Source organism: Prionailurus viverrinus, unplaced genomic scaffold, assembly GCF_022837055.1.
Source record: "Prionailurus viverrinus isolate Anna unplaced genomic scaffold, UM_Priviv_1.0 scaffold_45, whole genome shotgun sequence".
Lineage (NCBI taxonomy): Eukaryota > Metazoa > Chordata > Mammalia > Carnivora > Felidae > Prionailurus > Prionailurus viverrinus.
In genome coordinates, this window is record NW_025927610.1 from 2066938 (window position 1) to 2085589 (window position 18652).

The 18652-nt window shown below is 61.1% G+C and overlaps 1 protein-coding gene across 6 annotated transcripts in view; it reads right to left on the reverse strand.

Moving 5' to 3' along the window:
• The window catches only part of SH3BP2 (SH3 domain binding protein 2), a 35507-nt gene that overhangs the window by 679 nt on the left and 16176 nt on the right, over window positions 1-18652 (reverse strand). For 4 of the 6 annotated variants that reach the window (XM_047847247.1, XM_047847246.1, XM_047847248.1 and 1 more), the window contains 11 exons: window positions 9709-9848; window positions 8425-8527; window positions 7618-7735; window positions 7258-7328; window positions 6061-6149; window positions 5690-5758; window positions 3512-4166; window positions 2054-2165; window positions 1758-1813; window positions 1317-1398; window positions 151-210 (listed from right to left, as the gene is read on the reverse strand). In XM_047847247.1, the coding sequence (XP_047703203.1) occupies window positions 151-210; window positions 1317-1398; window positions 1758-1813; window positions 2054-2165; window positions 3512-4166; window positions 5690-5758; window positions 6061-6149; window positions 7258-7328; window positions 7618-7735; window positions 8425-8527; window positions 9709-9844 (1551 nt within the window). In that variant the 5' untranslated portion in view covers window positions 9845-9848. Of the gene's footprint in view, window positions 1-150; window positions 211-1316; window positions 1399-1757; window positions 1814-2053; window positions 2166-3511; window positions 4167-5689; window positions 5759-6060; window positions 6150-7257; window positions 7329-7617; window positions 7736-8424; window positions 8528-9708; window positions 9849-17178; window positions 17899-18652 lie in introns of those variants that run through there. The other 2 variants (XM_047847245.1, XM_047847250.1) reach the window with 2 other exon arrangements.

Here is an 18652-nt window from a genome sequence, read left to right on the forward strand (position 1 = left end):
CAGCAGCAAGGATGACAGTCAGGCCTGCTCCCGGCTGCCCTGTGTCATCTCTGTGCCTGCCACACCCCCCCCCCCCCCGCCCCCCGCTGTCCCACCCAGGCCAGGGTTTCCCTTTCAGCCAGGGCCCGGGTGAGGGCTCAGCCTGCCCACCTTCTCAAAGATGCGGTAGTTCCTCACTTTGTTGGAGCTTTCATCCCACACGACCAGAACCTGCAGGGAGAGAAGCCCCAGCCTCAGGAGATGGACCGCAGAGACGGAGGAGTGGACAGAGGCATCATGCCTGGGTCCTACGGCACTTACGGTGACCTAGGGAGGGGTCACTCTGCACGTGGACAGCAGGGCTGATATGGGCAGCCATGTGCCCCAGGGCTCCCGCCCAATAGCCTCCAATGAGACATAAGTAATAGCAGCAGGTGCCTGGCTACTCTACGACCATGTCTGACATACATGGGAATACTGAGGGGCTCCAGCCTGGCTCAGCTGGAAGAGCGTGCGACTCTTGATCTTGGGGTTGTGAGCTCAAGCCTCACGTTGGGGGCAGAGCTTACTTGGGGAGGAGAAGAGGAGGGGAGGGGAGGGGGAGGGGGGAGGGGGAGGGGAGAGGGGAGGGGGAGGGGGAGGGAGAAGGACAAAAAGGACAAGAAAACTGAGGCTCAGTGAGGTCACAACATTCACCCCAGAGCAGCAGAGGCAGACCCAGCACTGTCTCTCCCTATTCCCACTGCCCAAGCAGCCTCCCCTTCAGAGAGCATGAAAACCCCCAGCCCAGTGCCTGGGTGACTCCGTCGTCGGTTAAGTGTCCAATTCTTGACTTAGGCTCAGGTCATGATCTTGCGGTTCATGAGATCGAGCCCCACATCAGGTTCTGGGCTGACAGTGAGGAGCCTGCTTGGGATTCTCTCTCTTCCCTCTCTCTCTGGCCCTTCTCTGTTCTGAGCATGTACACACACACTCTTTCTCAAAATAAGTAAACATTAAAAAAAAAAAAAAACAGCCGCATCAGAGTTCCAGGACCCCCAGCACTTCCCTCCATTTCTGCCTGTGCTGGGGGCTGGGCCACTATCCCAGCTTGCAGACAGTATTCAGTTCCTGAGAATAGATGGGGGAGGGGCCTGCCGGGCAGAGACCCCAACGACGGAACGAGCTGCGATGCGAAATAAGAGGCTGTGCAGGGAAGTGATTATATACTATAAAGCACGATGCGTGCCATCAGCCCAAGTGTGTGCAGAACAGACGAACCCCCCCACAAGGCAGCAGTCCCCAGGGAGCCTTCACTCAGCAGGGTGACTGTTGGGGCACCCTCCCTGGGCACCTACCTTCCCTGACTTGGTGGAGGAATCCCGGATGCAGTAGAGTCCATCCTGGGGCTCTCCCTGGGGGCTTGTGGCTTTGAACAGCCTAAAATAACACAGCTGCATCAACAAACCATCCTCAGACAGCCAACCCTCTCAGGGACCCTCCAGCCTCACTCCTCAGTGTAGGTTTTTGTCTCCTCACTATTCTGCAGCACATGGTCTGAGAGCAACCGGTGTGGTGAGGCCGGCCTGTGCGGGGCTTGGGGCCCTGCCCGGGGTGATGGGCAGCACTGGGACTGGGCTGATGGCATCCGCTGTTTTGCTGGCTTCCCCACTCTGCTCAGGGCCATGCACCTGTGCTAGCCACTGTCCAACAACAAAGCAGGTGACGGGGGACAGAAAGCCAGGGGACCTCACATCTGCAAAAACAGGGATTTGGAGAAAGAAGGGCTTCGTGCTGACCTTTCCACTTCGTAGGATTCCGTGGTATTGATAAAGACAGAGCTGGGCAGGGGCACCTGGAGAGAGGCCAATGGCGGTCAGGGTCAGGGTCTGCACCAGCCCTCTCCCCCCTCCCCCCACCCTGTGGGCTGCCAGCCTGTGCCCAGATCTGGGGCTGTGCACACGCTTACACTCCCGACAACTCCAGCGTCCTGGGGGCTTGTCACTGGAGGTGGCCAGTGAGGGGCCACCCCGGCCTGCAGCCCGCCCACTGCCACCTGCCCGGTGCCAGGATCCGGAGCTCTCCATTGCCTCACCTTCTCATAGTCATCGTCAGAACCCTCTGCACTCGTGTCCTCAGGCTTCGAGAGTCGTCGGGGCTTCTCAAAGGAGAAGCTCCGGAAACTCTGCCCATCAGGGGGTGACCGCCTTGAAGGGGAAAAGCAGAGGAAGGGACATCACTGTCACCCCCCTGCACACCACCCCCCCACACACCCTAGGCCTCCACCAGAAAGCTCTGAAACAGGCCTCTGTTGGCTGCCCTTGGGTGACGGCTGCCAATGCCACTGGCAAGAGGGGTCCTAAGGGCCTGAACTCTGGTGTCAGGGGTCACACGACAGATGAGTACTCTGGGCGCGGTGGGAGAAGGCCCTGGGCTGGGGGTCTCGGCCCAGCTCTGCTGCTAACCAGCTTGTGACCTTGGCCAAGTCATGCCCCTCCCAAAGTCACAGAGAGTGGATGCATGTGAATGGATGGGAGTCCACAAACACGTCCCACACACGCGGCCAGGTGGTCCGAAGCCTCTACGGTTTCAAGGAGGATTAAAGGAGACCACACGGGGCTGGTCTGCTGGGCCGTGGGCAGTCGGCCCTGACACACCCAACCCTGTAGCATTTGGCAAACTGACCCAGTCTGCACCATCATGGCCCCTTGTCACATAGTTCTATGAACTATGTTCTATAGTTCTAGTTCTAGAACTATCACCTGGCAAGAAGGTCCTCCCAGGCACCCTCCCACAGCAGCAGAGCTAACAGAGCCCTAGGGAGGAGAGAGCCAGAGCCAAAGGGGTTCCAGGAGCACTGGGTCAGCACGCTCACTCAAGGCTCACCCCATGGCTCCCAGAGCCTTCACTGTTTAGGGCCCCGGACATCTCTGACCACAGGCTGTGGTATGAATGACACTGTGGGAGCAGGGGACACCAGTCTCCTGACGCAGCCCAGCAATAAAGAAGACAGTGTTCCACGCAGACCTCAGGGTGAGTCACCAACATACTCCACATTCTGGCAAGTTCCCAGTCAGGAAGAGCACAAAGGCAGCCTTGGTGGCTCCAGAGCCCCAGGCAGGGCTGGGAAGGACAGCTGTGGACCAGCGAGGCCTGTGCAGGCTCGCTGGCCCCAAGAGGCTCACAGCCCCAGCTCCCACCCCTACCGTCTATCCCAGAACAGGCAGCCCTGCAGGCCTCTCCCTTAACCCTTGCAGGGTCCTCGGGTTGCCCAGCACGGACTCTGGGAGGCCGGTTTCCCCCAAGACCCAACTTGCCCACTGCTCCCCAGGCAGCCACAGGCTCCAGGCCCAGCACCCACTAGGCTGGACATTCTTCCAGGGCCAGTGCAGGGGAGGCTGCTCAGCCTAGCCCCTGGCTGGGGCTGCCCAGGAGCCTTCTCGCTCCTATGCTAGGGCTGCCGGCTACCCCTCATGGACAGAGAGGGCCGGAGACGAGGAGGCCAGGGCACCAGCAGGAGAACCCCAGGGGCCCCAGTGCCAAGTAAACTCACTGGAGGTGGGGGAGGGGTGGCTTCTCTGGCCTGGGCAGGACGGGGGGCCGGACTGTGGCCTCGGGCATGGGCAGCTTCAGTACAGGAGGCCTGGGGGCCACAGGGGGTACAAAGAGTCCAGGCCTGGCTGCCTCCCTTGGGGGGGCCTCTTCAGTCATCTTCAAGAACTTGGGCTTGTTGGCCGGCACCGGCGGGGGCTCGGGTGTGGGTGGCCCCCGAGGGGACAGATGGAAGGACTTGAGCTTGTCACAGTTCCTGGAGGTGGCAGTGGCCATGCCAGCAGAGCTGGAGGCAGAGCCAGCCCCATGGCCAGGGACCCGGGGCTCTGGGCTGGGGCTGGGACTCTCCCGGAAGCAAGGGGGTTTCCGGAGGTTGGGCATGGTTGGCAGGTTGCCCAGTGGGGGGTCGCTCATCCTCCGGGAGGCTGTGGGCACTCTGAGGCCAGGCTCGGGCCGCCTTGGGCCCAGCACGTCCCTCTTGGAGTCCTCGGGAGCCAGGCTGGCATCGGGGAGGCCACGCTTCGGGGGCGGGGGTGGCAGCAGAGGGCTCGGGCCCTTGGAGGCAAAGGAGTGAGCACGGGGCATGTCGGAGAAGACTGGCTTCCTGGGCGTGGGCACAGGAGGCGGGGGGTAGGCCGGCGGGTGGGTCAGAGTGTCTGCAGAGCAACGAGACCAGTCAGTGAGCAAGCATGACCTGCTTGAGGCTGGGCCAACACCACCAACCCGCACCACCTGGCCTGCCTCACGCACCCCCCAGAAGTAGCCCACACAAGCTTTCAGAAGCCTAGATGTCACATCAGGAGCCATCAGGTTCCCAGAAGCAGAGGTAGAGAGAAGAGGCAAGGCGGACTCCTAGGCCCTGACCTCAGTTAGAGGAGGCTATAACTCCCACCAACAGAGGTGAGGGGGATGGACGGAAGCAGGTGGGGAGGAAGGCGAGGGTTACATGTGCTCGTGCTACAAGACACATTGTGGGCATCGGGGCACAGGTCTGGGGTTCAGAGGAGAGGTGCTGGATGGAGATGCCAGTGTGACACGGCTGTCCCGGCAGCCTAAGACTGGAGGGAAAGGAGCGAGCCGGGCCTGAGTCCCAGGGTGGCCAGGGTTGTGCGGATGGGCATCAGGGGGCTGGTACTAGGCTGAGTGAGGCAGGGGGGGGCCTGGAGCACAAGGCACCTGGTGCTGAGCAAGGCGGCTGAGAAGCAGGGGGGACGGCACCAGGCCGGGTAGAGCTCCACTCACGGGTGCCGAGGGCTGCGTCGGGGGATGGGGAGGTCGCTGGAACCATATTAAGACCCATTTTGGGGACGGGGAGGTAAAGCCTGCTTGTAGGGGGCACTCAGAAGGGAGTGTGCAGGCAGGTGCGCAGGAGCGCTGGCCCTGGAGGTGCACGGCTGGGAGCAAAGCGAGGCCCAGCGTGCTCACCTCCAGCCACGTGTGGCCACAGTTCAGGGAGGGGCAGAGGGGACACAGGATGGAGCTGTGGGCTCTGTGCTGGGAGGGGAGCTGGCACATGGCTGGGAGGCCCTGGTGGTGGCCTCAGAGGGAGGGGCCAGTAGGAGGGAAGGGGCTGGACCTGCTTCACCTGAGAGGGACTCGGGGTTGAGGTGGGCAGAGGACAAGGTCGTTGGAGGAGAGGAGGCAGAGACACAGGGAGGCCGTGGGTTAGGGGGTTTGTCCCAAGTCCCCAGGACAGTGGAAAGGATAGTGAGTGATGGGCACAGCCCTCTCCCGCTGACCATATGCTTTGCTGTAGCGCATACGTGTGATGCCCAGTACAAGCCTGTCTCCCTTGCCAGGGAGGTTGGGTGGGAGTGGGTCGGTAAGCGACAGGCTAGCCTGGAGGTGCTACAGATGGCCATCGGCCACAGGAGTAGGCCCTACCCTGGCCCCACCCACTCCTCAGTGTCCCTCCTTCCCCCCTCTCGGCCCCCAGGACCACCCCAGCCCAGCATCACAAGTGTGGGCCCCCAGCTCACTTATTTGTAAATCCTCCCCCTCCATCCCAGGCTTACTGCAGAGGCTGGAGGGTCAGGTGAGCAGAGCCAGCCAGAGTGCACACAACAGGGAAACGGAGGCCACCCAGAGCAGGATTCTGGCCAGCACTCCCAGCCCAGGAAGGGCTCTGCTCTAGGCCCCAGCCCCGTGAGCGCCCCAGGCTCACAGGTCGCCCACCTACCTTCGGGCTCCACGGGCTCAGGGGAGTCCGGCTCCATGTATGAGTCGTCCTCGTCCTCATGCTCATAGTCTATGAGGCAGACAGAGGGTCAGACCTAGGGCAGCCCAGGCCCAGCCGCACCCAGGGTTGGGTGGCAGGGCAGGTGCCCTCAGAACACTGGCAGCCAAGAGTCAGGGAGGCACTGGGCAAAGACCAGGTGGGCCGGGTGTGAACCCAGGACCCAGGCTGCCTGGGGAAGACAAACGGACAGATCAAGGACAGCCAGATATGTTTCCCCTCCTTGGTGGCAGCCAGAGAGGAGGGACTGATCTGTCACTGCCGCAGCCAGGTGCCGAGAGGTGGTGGGGCAGGGGCTGCAGAGACAGCCTTACCTTCATTGTCTGTGGGGTATGGAGAGAGGCTGATGTCCACAGGCCGCTCGACTGCACCATAGAAGCTGTCTGTGTCTGAGCTGGAGTCACTGAAGCGGGGGGGGGGGGGGGGGGGGGGGGGGGGGAGTGAGCACTGTGCAGGGGGGAGTCCTTTGCACCCCACACGTATGGATACATATGCACAGAGACACACACACAGAGGAGGACATGAGCACAAACGTGACACAGACACACACAGACATATAAAGAGCTGGACCACAGACAAACACAAAACAAGAAAAGACATAGGGGGTGCCTGGGGGGGCTCAGTTGGTTGAGCATCTGACTTCAGCTCACGTTCATGAGTTCAAGCCCCGCATCAGGCTCTGTGCTGACAGCTCAGAGCCTAGAGCCTGCTTCAGATTCTGTGTCTCCCTCGCTCTCTACTCCTCCCCCACTCATGCTTGGTCTGTCTGTCTCTCTCTCTCTCCCTCAAAAATGAATAAACTTAAAAAAGAAAAGACCCACACAAGGTGATAAAAACAGACACAGGGACTGGAGGCTGTGGTGCCTCCCCTGACCGACCAGACAGGGCCAGGCCTCAGGGCCAGCCCCACATCCCACTGCCCACCTCTGGGTCTCCAGTCAGCTCTGAGCTGAGCCTGCTATAAGGCTCAGGGCCAGGAGCTCTGGGGGCAGGCAGGCACCTGTGGGATGGCCTCAGGTGTGCCCAGCCTTCTCTGGGCCTTAGTTTCCTCAGCTCTGAAAGGACAGGATGGTTTTTGTTCCTGCCCAAAGGGCCCTTGCTGCCTGCTGGGCCACCTCACGGTGAGGTCACCGAGACCTGGATGGACTGAGCCAGTGCCCTGGGGGACTCACTCTGGTCTCAGTCTCAACGCGCCAGGGTGAGCGTCAGGGGACTGGGAAGTTGAAGCTCTGAGCTACAACAAGTGCTGGGCCTCCGGGCCCCTGAACAGAAACCACCAATGGGTGTGCACACACGCACTTATACACTCCGGGACACACACACACACGCACACACACACACACACACACACATACACGTACACACACACACACACAGCCGGGCTGGCACCCTCAGAAAACTCATCAAGAAGGCGATTCTGGGTCAGGCCCCCGGAAGCTGGGAGGTAGGCACACATGTCAACCCAGTGGCCCTGGCGACACCCTGCCCATGCCTCCCATGCCCAGGCCCACCTGGCATCTGTGGGCAAGTCCTTCTTCTCGTGGAAGTGGCCGATCTCCCTGCGCAGCAAGGCCATCCAGCCCTGTGGATCAGTCCGGGTTGCGGTGAGCACAGTGCTGTCCAGGGCCTGCCCCTCCCTCACGCTGCCTGCCCTCACGGCCCTGGCTGGCAGCCTTCCTGGGGCTCTGGCCTCCCCTCAGCCCATTCAGGGCTCTTCCTGACACAGCTTCCAAGAGCGTGGTGCCGGACCAGGCCACGGACGCAAGGAGGAGGACTGAGGAACAGCACCTGCCCGGCACCTTGCCCCCCGACGTCCCCTCAGGGCCAGGATGATATCCCTGCCAGCTCCCTGCCCCTGGAGGCAGCCTCACCTTGCGCTCATCCTCAGAGGAGGCGGAGAAGAACCAGGTGCGGTGCTTCTTGCTGATGTGGACAATCTTGAAGGGGAAGACATTGTTGGACGTCGTCTCCTCAGCCGCCCGCATCACCCTGAGGGCACGGGGCCAGCGGTCAGCACCTGGGCAGGCCTCAGCACCCAGCACCCAGCATGCCCCCAAGGACACTGGCAGGTCTGGGCAGTCCCACCTTGCTCACTCTCCAGGCCAAAGGCCTAGATGCTTCAGGCAGAGGAAAGCACGTAGGCAGGGACAGGGATAGGCAGACACGGTTCTGGGGTCTGGGAGGTCATCCTGGGAGCAGCAGCATGCGGGGCTCCAAACCGAGGACACGTCACCCTCGCTGCCCACCTCAGCCCCACCTGGCCCCTGGCCTGCCTGTTGGGGGCCCTAACATGTCAGCCCCCACCCTGCCCCCACTGCCACGGGGGAGCCCATGGGGCCAGGCACCTGGGGCAGGCGTGCCCATCTGCACCATCCCCTGAGGTCAGGGTGGTGTGTTTGGGAAAAGGAAACATCCCTCCCCGGGGGACCCCAGGGGAACCCCATCAGCAGGGAGGCGCTCACTGGGTGGACCCAGCCCAGGAGGCCCTGAAGCCGGGGAGACCTGGGGGAGGTCGTGAGGAGGCCACGTAGAGGCCAAGAGGGAGGGGAGAATGCTGGACGCGATCCAGGGTGGGTGGGGTGTGAGCCAACTCAGGAGAGCCCGACCTTTCCCTGGGTGGGAACCTGGGATTGGCCTGGCCAGGGCTCTGCTGGGGCCGGCGGGTAGCGGGCACTTACCGGTTATAGCCGTTCAGCGAGAAGGCACCCTGCGGGGAGGCGGACGTGCTGCTCTTGAAATAGTAGACGCATCGCTTATGGATGATGACAAAGCGCAGGGGCCCTGAGGGCAGTGGGGCAAGGGCACAGGGTGAGCCCCGAGAGGCTGCCGGGCAGACCCCACTCTGGGGGCCACTCCCAGAGGCCCTGGGTGACCCGAGGCCAGACCTCCTGCCTTTGAACCCCACTAAATGGAAGGGCCTGGAGTTGGGCTCGCATGCTGCCCCTCCCACGGAGTCCAAACGTAAACGATCCATGGGCATGCTGACCAGCCCGAGCGCCAAGGCAGGCCTGGCCGTTCCCAGGGCAGGGGCAGACCGTGACCAGAGAGGCTGGCTCAGAGAAGGGCAAAGCCAGGGCCAGAGGCCATGGCCACCTCTTTCCACCCTAGGAAGGCAGAGCGAGGGTAGGGGCAAAGAAGCCCGCAGAGCCACTGGTATGGAGCCAAACACCAGCCTAGACAGTTACAGTGAACCCCCACACTCCACTGTCCTATTCCCAGACAGTCCCTCCCGGGCCTAGGGGCACATCAGTTACAGCCCCTCCTTGGAGGCTCCCTGTCCAAAGACCAGAGCAGACCAGCAGCCCAGCCTGCGGTACCTCCGTAAGGCAGCACGGTGCCTGGGAGTCCTTGGCAGAGGGCGCTGCTAGAACAAAGGCCTGGGCAGAAGGACAAACAAGGCCCTGATGCTCTTTGGCCTTCAATGTCTTAATGACTGGGCATCTCCCAGACCTGGGGGCTCCCACCCTCTCCCAAAATGCTGTCCCAGGGACCAGAGCTTTGGCCTCACGCAACTCTGAAGGTCCAGCACCCAGCTGGGTCATGGCACGTTAGTTCACTAAGGACCGAGTGACCAACCAACTCACTGAACACCCACTGGATAGCGCAAGGCCAGACCTACCAGGCCACCGAGGGCCCCCAGCCCCTGGCTGCAGACTGAAGCTGCCCTGGACCGATGGTCAGCGCTGTGCACCAAATGCCCATCCTATCTCCACTTAGCAGTAACACCCCGAATCCTCCCACGATCCTGGGGAGTGGGGAGGCTGACCTCAGCACCCCCATGCAGCACTGGCCACCATGGAGGGATGGAAAACTCTGGAGGGCCCACCACGGAAGGAGGCAGAGGCTAAGAGAGACAGGTCGCTTGCCCATGGAGGTCCACCAGGGCAGTGGGGCGGCAGGGCTGGGGCTCAGCCCTGTCCCCACATCCTCCCGTCATGCGCCCTACCACCCAGAGGACTCACATCTCAGCAACTGCAGCTGGGTGCCACCCTTCTTGTGCAGGTAGCCAGCCTTGGCCACGCCCCCGGGCATGGTTAGCAAGTTCTGGGCACCAATGGCCTTCATGGGGGCCGGCCAGTGCATCTCCTCGGCCGCCATGAAGCTGCAGTAAAAGGAGACAGGTCTCAGCCAGGGCTGAGGGACAGAAGACGGCAAAGCTGAGGGCATGCAGTGGGGGATACTGCCGAGATGCTGAAGACAGTGTGAAGGGTCAGCAAGGGGTGAGGAAACTCCTTTCGGAAAGCCCCAGGCTTCTTGGTGGGACCCCGGGGAGAGAAAGGGCCAACTGGTCCACCTGGTTGGCCTCCGGTCTATTTGGCCACAAACCTGAGCCCCAAGGGCTCTGAGAACTGAGTGTGTTCCTTCACTGTCACTGGTTTACTCAGCACACGCCTACTGAATTCAAGGAAGGGGAGGGACCACCGTGAGTGAATTCAAACAACCACTGGCCCAAGGGCACCTGGGTGGCTCACTCGATTCAGGGTCCAACTCTTTGTCTCGCTCAGGTCATGAGCTCACGTTTCATGAGGTCAAGCCCCACGTTGGACTCTGTGCTGACAGCACGAAGCCTGCTCGGGATTCTCTCTCTTTTCCTCTCTCTCTGCCCCTCCCCTGTTCCTGCTCTGTCTCTCTCGAAATAAATAAATAAAAAGAAAAAAAACACACACACTGGCTTGGATAAATCAAGCCTTGGGCCATAACCACCCCAAATCTGAGTGCTACGTGAACCTACGATGGGGACTGCCACGGAGGGCTTCTAGCAGATGAGTAGGGTCACAGCCTAATGAAGTCAAAGAGGTACAGGGGCTGGGCCAGGCCCTGGTCCCCCTCTCTACCGTCTCTGACCCTTTAGCAGGGAAGGGGTGAGGGGCATGGCCCCCAGATGCCCCACCCTCCACTCCTGTCTGCCCTTCGCCAGCTTCAGTCCATCCCTTCCTTAAGGCCCTGAGCCCAGGAAGCAGGAAAACAGGTAGTCAAGAGTCCCCACTTCCCATCCTGGCTTGGCTTTCTGGGGGACCCCTAGGCCTCAGTTGCTGGAACTGCAGAATGGAAAGACAGAGCGGACACAGCCTGGCACACAGCACACCCTTATCGGCAGTGGCCGTGATGACCATCCAGTGGGCTGGCTGGTATCCACCCTGCCTCCCCATCAGCTGGGGCATCACTCAGGCAAGGACCACACAGCGCACAGTCACCAGGGGCAGGCTGACTGCCTCAGGGTGAACTCGGGCCCGCAGGACCTGACATTCCAAGTGCCAGCGTCAGCCCTTGCCCTCGTCCAGCCTCTTGTTCACCCCAGCTGCTCTCCCTGAAACATGCCAGGCTCCGGCCTCTGCCTGGAATGACTGACCACTACCCCTCCTCACATGAAGAACTCCTATTCATCCTTCAAGACCCAGGTTCTGAGTCCCCTCTTCTGTGAGCCACCTCATATTCGGGTCCCCCGCCACTGGTCCCTCTGAACAGCAACCCCACCGGGCACCGTTTTGCCTGTGCCTGCCTGAACCTGGTGCTGGGTCCCTCCTGGGGCCCCAGTGGAGTTGGACTGAACTGGGTGTGTGGTCAGTGTCCCAACGAGTCACTAGGGTTAGACCCAGAGGCCCCGTCCTCTGGGACTCCTGCCACTACAGCTCCCACTCCCAAACACACAAAGAAAACCACTCTGCTGCTGGCAAACCAGCACCCTCCACCAAACGTCCGGGGGCTGCTCCCCCGGCCTCTGCCTGGGTCACTCAGGCTGCCCCCCTCCGACTCCATCTGCTCAAAACCAACCCCTCGGCCTGGGTCCCGCCAACAGCGGAGGAGGCTCCGAACAAAGGCACGTCCCCGGCCCCCGCGACACAGCCCCGCGCCCCGCCCAGCCGGCCCACGCCCGCCTTTGTTCCCGCAGGAAACGCAGCTCGGTACTCACGGCGTCCACGCGGCGGCCCGCCGTCCCTGCGCGCAGCGACACGGCCCCGGGCCCGGCCCCGCGGCGCCCGCCTCCCGCCCGCCCCAGCCCCGCCGCCCGCGCCCCGCGCCCGCCATGCCGCGCCCCGCGCCCCGCCGCGCCCCCTGCCCGGGGCGGCCGCCGGGCTCCTCCCCTCGCGGGCGGGGCGGGCGCGGCAGGTGGGGACCCGGCGCTCCGCCCGCCGCCGCGCGGCCTCAGTTTCCCCAACTGCCCACGCGGGACGGTAGCTCGGAGTGGGGGGCGAAGCGGACGTCCACAGTGCGGCCCGGGCTCCGGCAGCGGGCAAGGCAAAGCAGGCGCACACGGCCGGGCTCCCGGCTGGCTAGAGCCCTTGGGAGAGGGGCTTCTCCTCCCTGAGCCTCAGTCTGCGCCTCTGCAAATGGGGGTGAGGGCCGCCCTGCCTCCGAGGGTTGCGGGTGGGCTTGAAGCGGGTGTGGCCTGCAGGCACTGGGGCCCAGGGTGGGTCTGTGGGTCTTCCTGCCCGGCTCTTGGGCAAGTTGCTTAACCCATCTGCCGCCATGGGCCTCCAGCCCTGGATTCCCTGCAGGAGTCTCCCTGCAGGAGGTACAAGGTCCAGTCCTTGACAGCTCCCGCCTGCTTGGGTAGATGGGGGCTCCCCTCCTAGGGGACCCCCCAGGCTGGCCAAAGGCTGGGATGGCCTTGCTGGCCCCCCAAGCGTTCTGCCTCCTCTGCCTCCCACCTGCACACAGCCTGTCCAAGCAATGGGGCAGCCATGGCATAAGGGAGCTCTGACAGCTTGGGCGCTGCTCCCACCCAGCTACACACTGGGCACCATTCCCTGCTTTCCTGGCCTCCACTTCAGGCTGGCCCTCCATGCCCCTTCCCACTGCAGCAAGAGGCTCCATCCCATCTGTGTGCCCCTGTTCACAGCGCCCTTGCCAATCTCTCCCCTGGCAGCACACTCAGCCCTCAAGGCCACCACCTCCCTTCCTCCTCTCCACCACCTCTGGGCAGCCCCCACCACTTGTGTCAGTTCCTTCCCCTGCTTGTAGCACCTCCTCCCCCATCACCCTCACTCAGCACACTCTCCCCCACCACACAAGCCATTCCCATCACCACTTTGTTCCAGGACTCCAGGGCCTCCTCATGCCCCCTGGCCTTTCCAGATCCAGGCCCCATGGATCTTTCTCAGGGGCTCTCCTCATGCCCTCTACCTCCTGTGCACCTGTGCCACCCAGACCCTGTGGTTCCCGAATCCAAGACCCAAAACCACCAAGCACCACCTCCAGGCTGCAGTGCACACTGTTTGCACTGCCTCCAGTTGCAACTGAACTAACTCAGCCCTCAGGAATTGGTTCAAATGAACACCAGTCCTTCATTCACTTCTCCCAAAACAGAAGACAAAGGAACTCACTGTATCAGGCCAGCATTACTCTGACACCAAAGCCAAAGGCATCACAGGAAAACTACAGATCAACATCCCTTATGATTGTAGACGTAGAAAGCCTCACCAAGATACTAGCAAATGGCATTCAGCACCATGTAAAAAGGATTCTACACCACGCCAAGTGGGAATTATCATGGGAATGCAAGGATAACACTTACAATTCAATGATTGTAATATATCATGCTAATCAAATAAAAGTCAAAAAGCACATGGTCATCTTAACACACACAGAAAAAGCATTTGGCAAAAACTTGACAATTTTTCATGATACGAACAACACTCAACAAACCAGGAATAGGAGAAAACTTCCTCAACATGGAAAGGGTGTTGATGAAAAATCCCCAGCCAACATCATACTCAGTGGTAAAACACTGGAAGCTTTCCCCTAAGAGCAGGGGCAAGGCAAAGACATCTACTCTTGCCACTTCTATTCAACCTTGCACTGGAGGTACTAGCCAGTGCAATTACGCAAGAAAAAGCAATAAAAGGTATCCAGATTGGAAATGAAGCAGCAAAACTATTCACAAATTAGATGGTTATGTATACGGACAATTTCAAAGAACCCACAAAACAATTATTAGAACTAATAAACGAGCTAGCAGAATATAAGATCAAAACACAAAACACAACCATACTTCTATATGTGTACTAGCAATGAACAATCCAAAAATGAGAGTTAGTTCAAGTGTTCCCTCCCTCAGGTGGTCTTCCCTGACCTCTAGGGGTCCTGTGTCCCTCTGTGGGGTTAGAACACCCTTCCCTCCACCTAACACTGACCACGCTAGCTTGTCGCTGTTCCCCATCTTCACCAGCTCAGGCCCAGCACAGAGGGGACACCCAGGGAGCCCCAGAGGGGGCACAGAATGTTGGCCCTGTCACCGAGCCCCATGATGGTTTAACTCCACTTGTTCATTCCATGGGCTCATCAGCGGGAAGCCTCAGTCCCTTCCTCTGCAGGGGCAGACACAGCAGTAGGGACCCCTCACTGTGCTGCTGGGGGTGCCCGCTGAGCCGCCCTGGGTGGGAGCCGCCAGGGCCAGTGCCGGAGGGCCAGGTTCAAACCCCACCAGGCCTGTCCTCCTCTGACCCCAGCGTGTGTCCTGGGGGAGGGGCAGCTACCGTGAACAAGTATGGAACCCACCACTCCTCCCAGTCCCACACGTGTGGGAAACTGGAGGGGAGGAGTTAGGGCAGTGTACAGCCCCACTCCGGCTCAGCTCAGTGGCCAGGCAGGTACAGACCCATGAGAGCCTCACTCTTGCCTGGCCGCAGTCTCTCTGTGGGCAGAATGAGGGCTCTTAGGTGGCCACTGACTAACCTTAGTGTGGAGGGTAGGTCGTGAGAGAATCAGGTTGTACTTTAGCTTCACCTCCCCTAGGAACGTCCTCACTGCAGGGACAGATGCTGACATCCTCAGCTTCTCTCCAGAGGATGCACTACCCAAGGGGAAACCCATCCTGAGGCCCCCACATCCTCTGGCCCCGCCTGGCCCCACCTGTACCAGGGGGTGAAGTGGGCTGACACCTGACCAAGTGCCCAGTGCCAGGCCAGGCTGGAGCAGAAAAAAGGAAGGAAATGGTAGCTGAGGGGAAGGGTAAGGATGGGCCATGGTGGCTGTGGTGACCACACAGATTTTGGGGACTTTCAGCCCAGTTCAAAGACTCCAACTCCACTGGTGCCCAGGAAAATTGAGGGGAACCCCCAAGAGACACCCAGACTCCTGGCCAACCTGGCCTCCCCGGCTACCTCCCTCAATGTCCACGGTGTCACCCAGCCCCCTGAGGGTTTAACTCCACTCATTCATTCCATGGGCTCATCAGCAGGAAGCCTCAGTCCCTTCCTCTGCAGGGGCAGACACAGCAGTAGGGACCCCTCACTGTGCTGCTGGGGGTGCCCGCTGAGCCGCCCTGGGTGGGAGCCGCCAGGGACAGTGCCGGAGGGCCAGGTTCAAATCCCACCAGGCCTGTCCTCCTCTGACCTCTGTTTCCTCTCACTTAAAGTGAGCACAGAAAGTCCAGTCGTCAGAGTCCCCCGACACCCCTCAGGGCATCTCTCCCTACAGAGGAGTGTACTGAGGCCACCCAGGGAGACTGCTATGCCGGGAGGGGCTTGGTTCCCTGCAGCTCAGAGGGGCTGACTGGGGCAGGACTCTGATGACACAGAGGTCAGCATTAGGGTGGCCAGCATGGGGGTGGCCGCTGGGCTCCATGAACCCTTTCAGACGGCGTGTGACCTTTGGAAGGCGGGCACCTCAGGCACACGCCCTGGTCTCTGCTCCTGAGCTCACTTGACCTTCTCTTACAGTAGAGGTTAGTCCAGGCGACCGAGGAGCAGGGACAGCGGCAGAGCTGGTGGATGAAAACCGCTCGGTCCCCCAGAGACAGTCCTTGAGGAGTCCCACAAAGTGCAGGCTCTGTGGCTCCCCCCTACCACGGGGCTGGGAGCCCCACAGGTGTGTGGTGATGATTTGCACAGGCCCACGTGTGAGTGCCACAGATAGTGTGCTCGGGCAGGCTGTGCTTGTGAGCTGCACAGTGCACACACAGGTTAGAGCGTGCACATCAGTGTGTGTGCATGCGTGTGCATGGGTGTCAGCCTCTGTGTGAGAGCCAAGCAGGGGCCCTGGAGGCTGAGCTCCTGCGGTCTCCTCTCTGACACTTGCAGACCTTGCCCTGACTGTGATGAGGGAGCTGGTGCCTCGTGCGACCACAGTGTCAGGGGTTCCTGTCAGTGGTGACCACACCGGCCCTTTGTGGGCACTGCAGGGAAAGGGGAGGCTGGGACCTCCGGCCCCAGTGAAAAGGGGACCTAAATGCATTCATTCACACACTCACACCCACACAAACACACGTACACACACAGACACACACACAGACACGTATGCTTTCTCATGTACGCCCACTGACACAAATATATTCACACGTACACGCTCATACGCCCACACTCACTCACACACTCACTCAGACACACACACCCATTTGTAGACACACACTCATCGTCACACACGCTCAAGCTCACTATGTATTCATACACACTTTTATGGACTCACACCGACACACACACTCATTCACTCACTCATAAATATACACACACGCACAGCCTCCAGGGGCTCCCGAGACCCTTTGCGGGTGGCCCCCGTGCCCCAGGCTGGCAGCCTGGGCGAAGTTTAGAATATTCTACTTGACGGCTCCTTAAGTCCCATGGGCTCAATGCTTTATTCCTGTTTTACAGACTAGAACCCTGAGGCTGGGAGAAGCACCCTGGGCATTCACCATTAGCCAGGCTCTGTGCTTCTCAAGGATCACCCCACATCATCATCCCGACACCCCCTGACGTGTGAACTGGCGTCATCCCCACACCACTGATGAAGACACCGAGGGTCTGAGAGGCTGAGTCACCTGCCCAAAGTTACACATCCAGTAAACGGTGGGGGACTCTCCAGGCACAGCCACGCCCCCAGGCAGGCACCCTGCAGGCGCTAGGTGGCAGTGGGGTCACGCCCAGGCCATCTGTTTTCCCCTTTCCCCTTTCTGTTCCCCTCCCCCTTTCTCTTCCCAGAATCTTCCTCCACAAGAGAATCAAAACCAAACATCTCCTGCGGGGGGGGGGGGGGGGGGGTGTGGCGGCAAGCAGCCATGCCAGAGGGAAGGGGCATGACCTGGGCTTTAGGCGGAGAGCCCCCCAGCCCCTCAGCTCCATGCCAGACTCCCAAGCATGGTCCACGCGTACACACACACACACACACACACACACACACACACACACTCTCACATCCATTCACACATACTCACTCAATGTGTGCGCACACAGGACCTGGCAGCATACGCGGTGGGAAGGCGCCCCCCAACCTGGGCCCCCACCTCCCTGCCAGCTGCGGGCTGAGTAGCACATGGTGGGGCAGGGGTGTCCTAGCAGCAGGCTCCCTCTTGGGGCTCCCACTGTGCCCCATCCAGTTCCGCAGGGCTCTCCTCACAGCCTATCGGCTCTGGGGTCCAGGGCTCAGCCTGGACAGTTCCACAGGCCCGGGGTTCACGCCACCTGCTAAGCCCCCAGTCCCGGGGCAGCCGCACTGACCTGAGAGCACTGACCCAGCACATGGTTCTCCTCTTGTCTGTCGATGGGCTGGGGGCAGGTGTCCTGAGGCCCAGGGAGGCCATGTGGCTCAGGGGCCACAGGGAGGACCTACACCCCACATCCCCCAGGCGGGGAAGGCCTGATGCCCCGGCATTGTCCTGGGTGCTGCCCAGGCAGCTGCGTCCACAGCTCCCTCCTGCTGACAGCCGCCGGCTGCATCTGGGGCCTGTGGCCGCCAGGCTTCCTCCCCTCCGGAGACTTCCTGTTGCCGGGTCCCTGGGCAGCCCCAGCTCGCCAGCACTTCCTGCTTTCTACCCTCCCAGGTCCTGAGGCCGAAGTGAGACCCAGGGCTGCACCCATCAGCGCTGTTAGGCCTGCTGGATTTTAGCCAGCACTGCCCCCATGCCCTACTGCAGCCGGAGACCACAGCTCTCCAGGCCCCGGGGCAAGACCAGCTTTGTCCCCTGGGAGGAAGCTCCCTGCTGATGCCCCACACACACTTCCTGTGGCCACCTCTGAATACTTGGCTTCTCTCCAGGAAACGACCAAAGCCCCTTCCCAGCCATGGGCTGTCACACTGTGTCTCCTTGGCCCCAGAAGCCCCTTCCTCTCACGAAGCTGATGCTTACACCCAACACTGGGAACTCACTACCTCCACCTCTCTGACCTTTGACACCAAGGGACCAAGGGACCAAGGGACCAGGTTCCCAGCCTTGGCCCAGGCATTTGCCTGCCACCCTCCCTCCCTCCTCTACCACAGGCCTCCCCGTCTCCCCCACCCAGGCATGGCCTCTGTGACAGAGCTGGGCTCACTGCCTCTGGCAATCATCACTCTCAACACCAGGCTTGACGACTATCAGAGCATGCTCTTGCCACTGTCCGGTCCTGCCCCAGGTCCCACTCCAAATGCGTCCCCTCCCCAGCCTATGCTGCCCCACAAGGGTTGGGTGCCTCTCCTGCCCAGATCCACAGCCAAAAAGTTGGGGAGCAGGGATTCAAGCCCAGGCTGTTCGGTGCTGAGCCCCCACATCCCCTGGCTCTCTTCTCCTGAGCTTGGGTCTCAAGGTCATACCTCTCCCACAGAGGACAGGCCCAACCAAAGGAAGGAGCACTCTGGGACCACCCCCCCCACAGCAGGATTTGAAGGTCAGAGAGGCCACAGACCACAGGGTCCCCGGGAGTTGCTGATGGTCTTGTCCACCAAGTTTCCTGGGGCACCTAGCCATGTCACATACTTGTAGTCAGGGCACTGGAGGGCAGCTCCCAGGCCGGGGGACCTCCATCTCCCACAGCGTCCACCGCCCCAGACATCTGCCAAGGTCCTCGTGCTACCTGGGGGCCTATCTGGGGTCACAGACCACCTGCTGTCTCTTAGAGGATGGGGGGCTTGACCTTTGTGTCTGAGCTCTCCTCAGGATAGGCATGGCTGCCCTGGCCTCCCCACGCCTAGGCCAGCCTCGATGCCCTTTGGTGG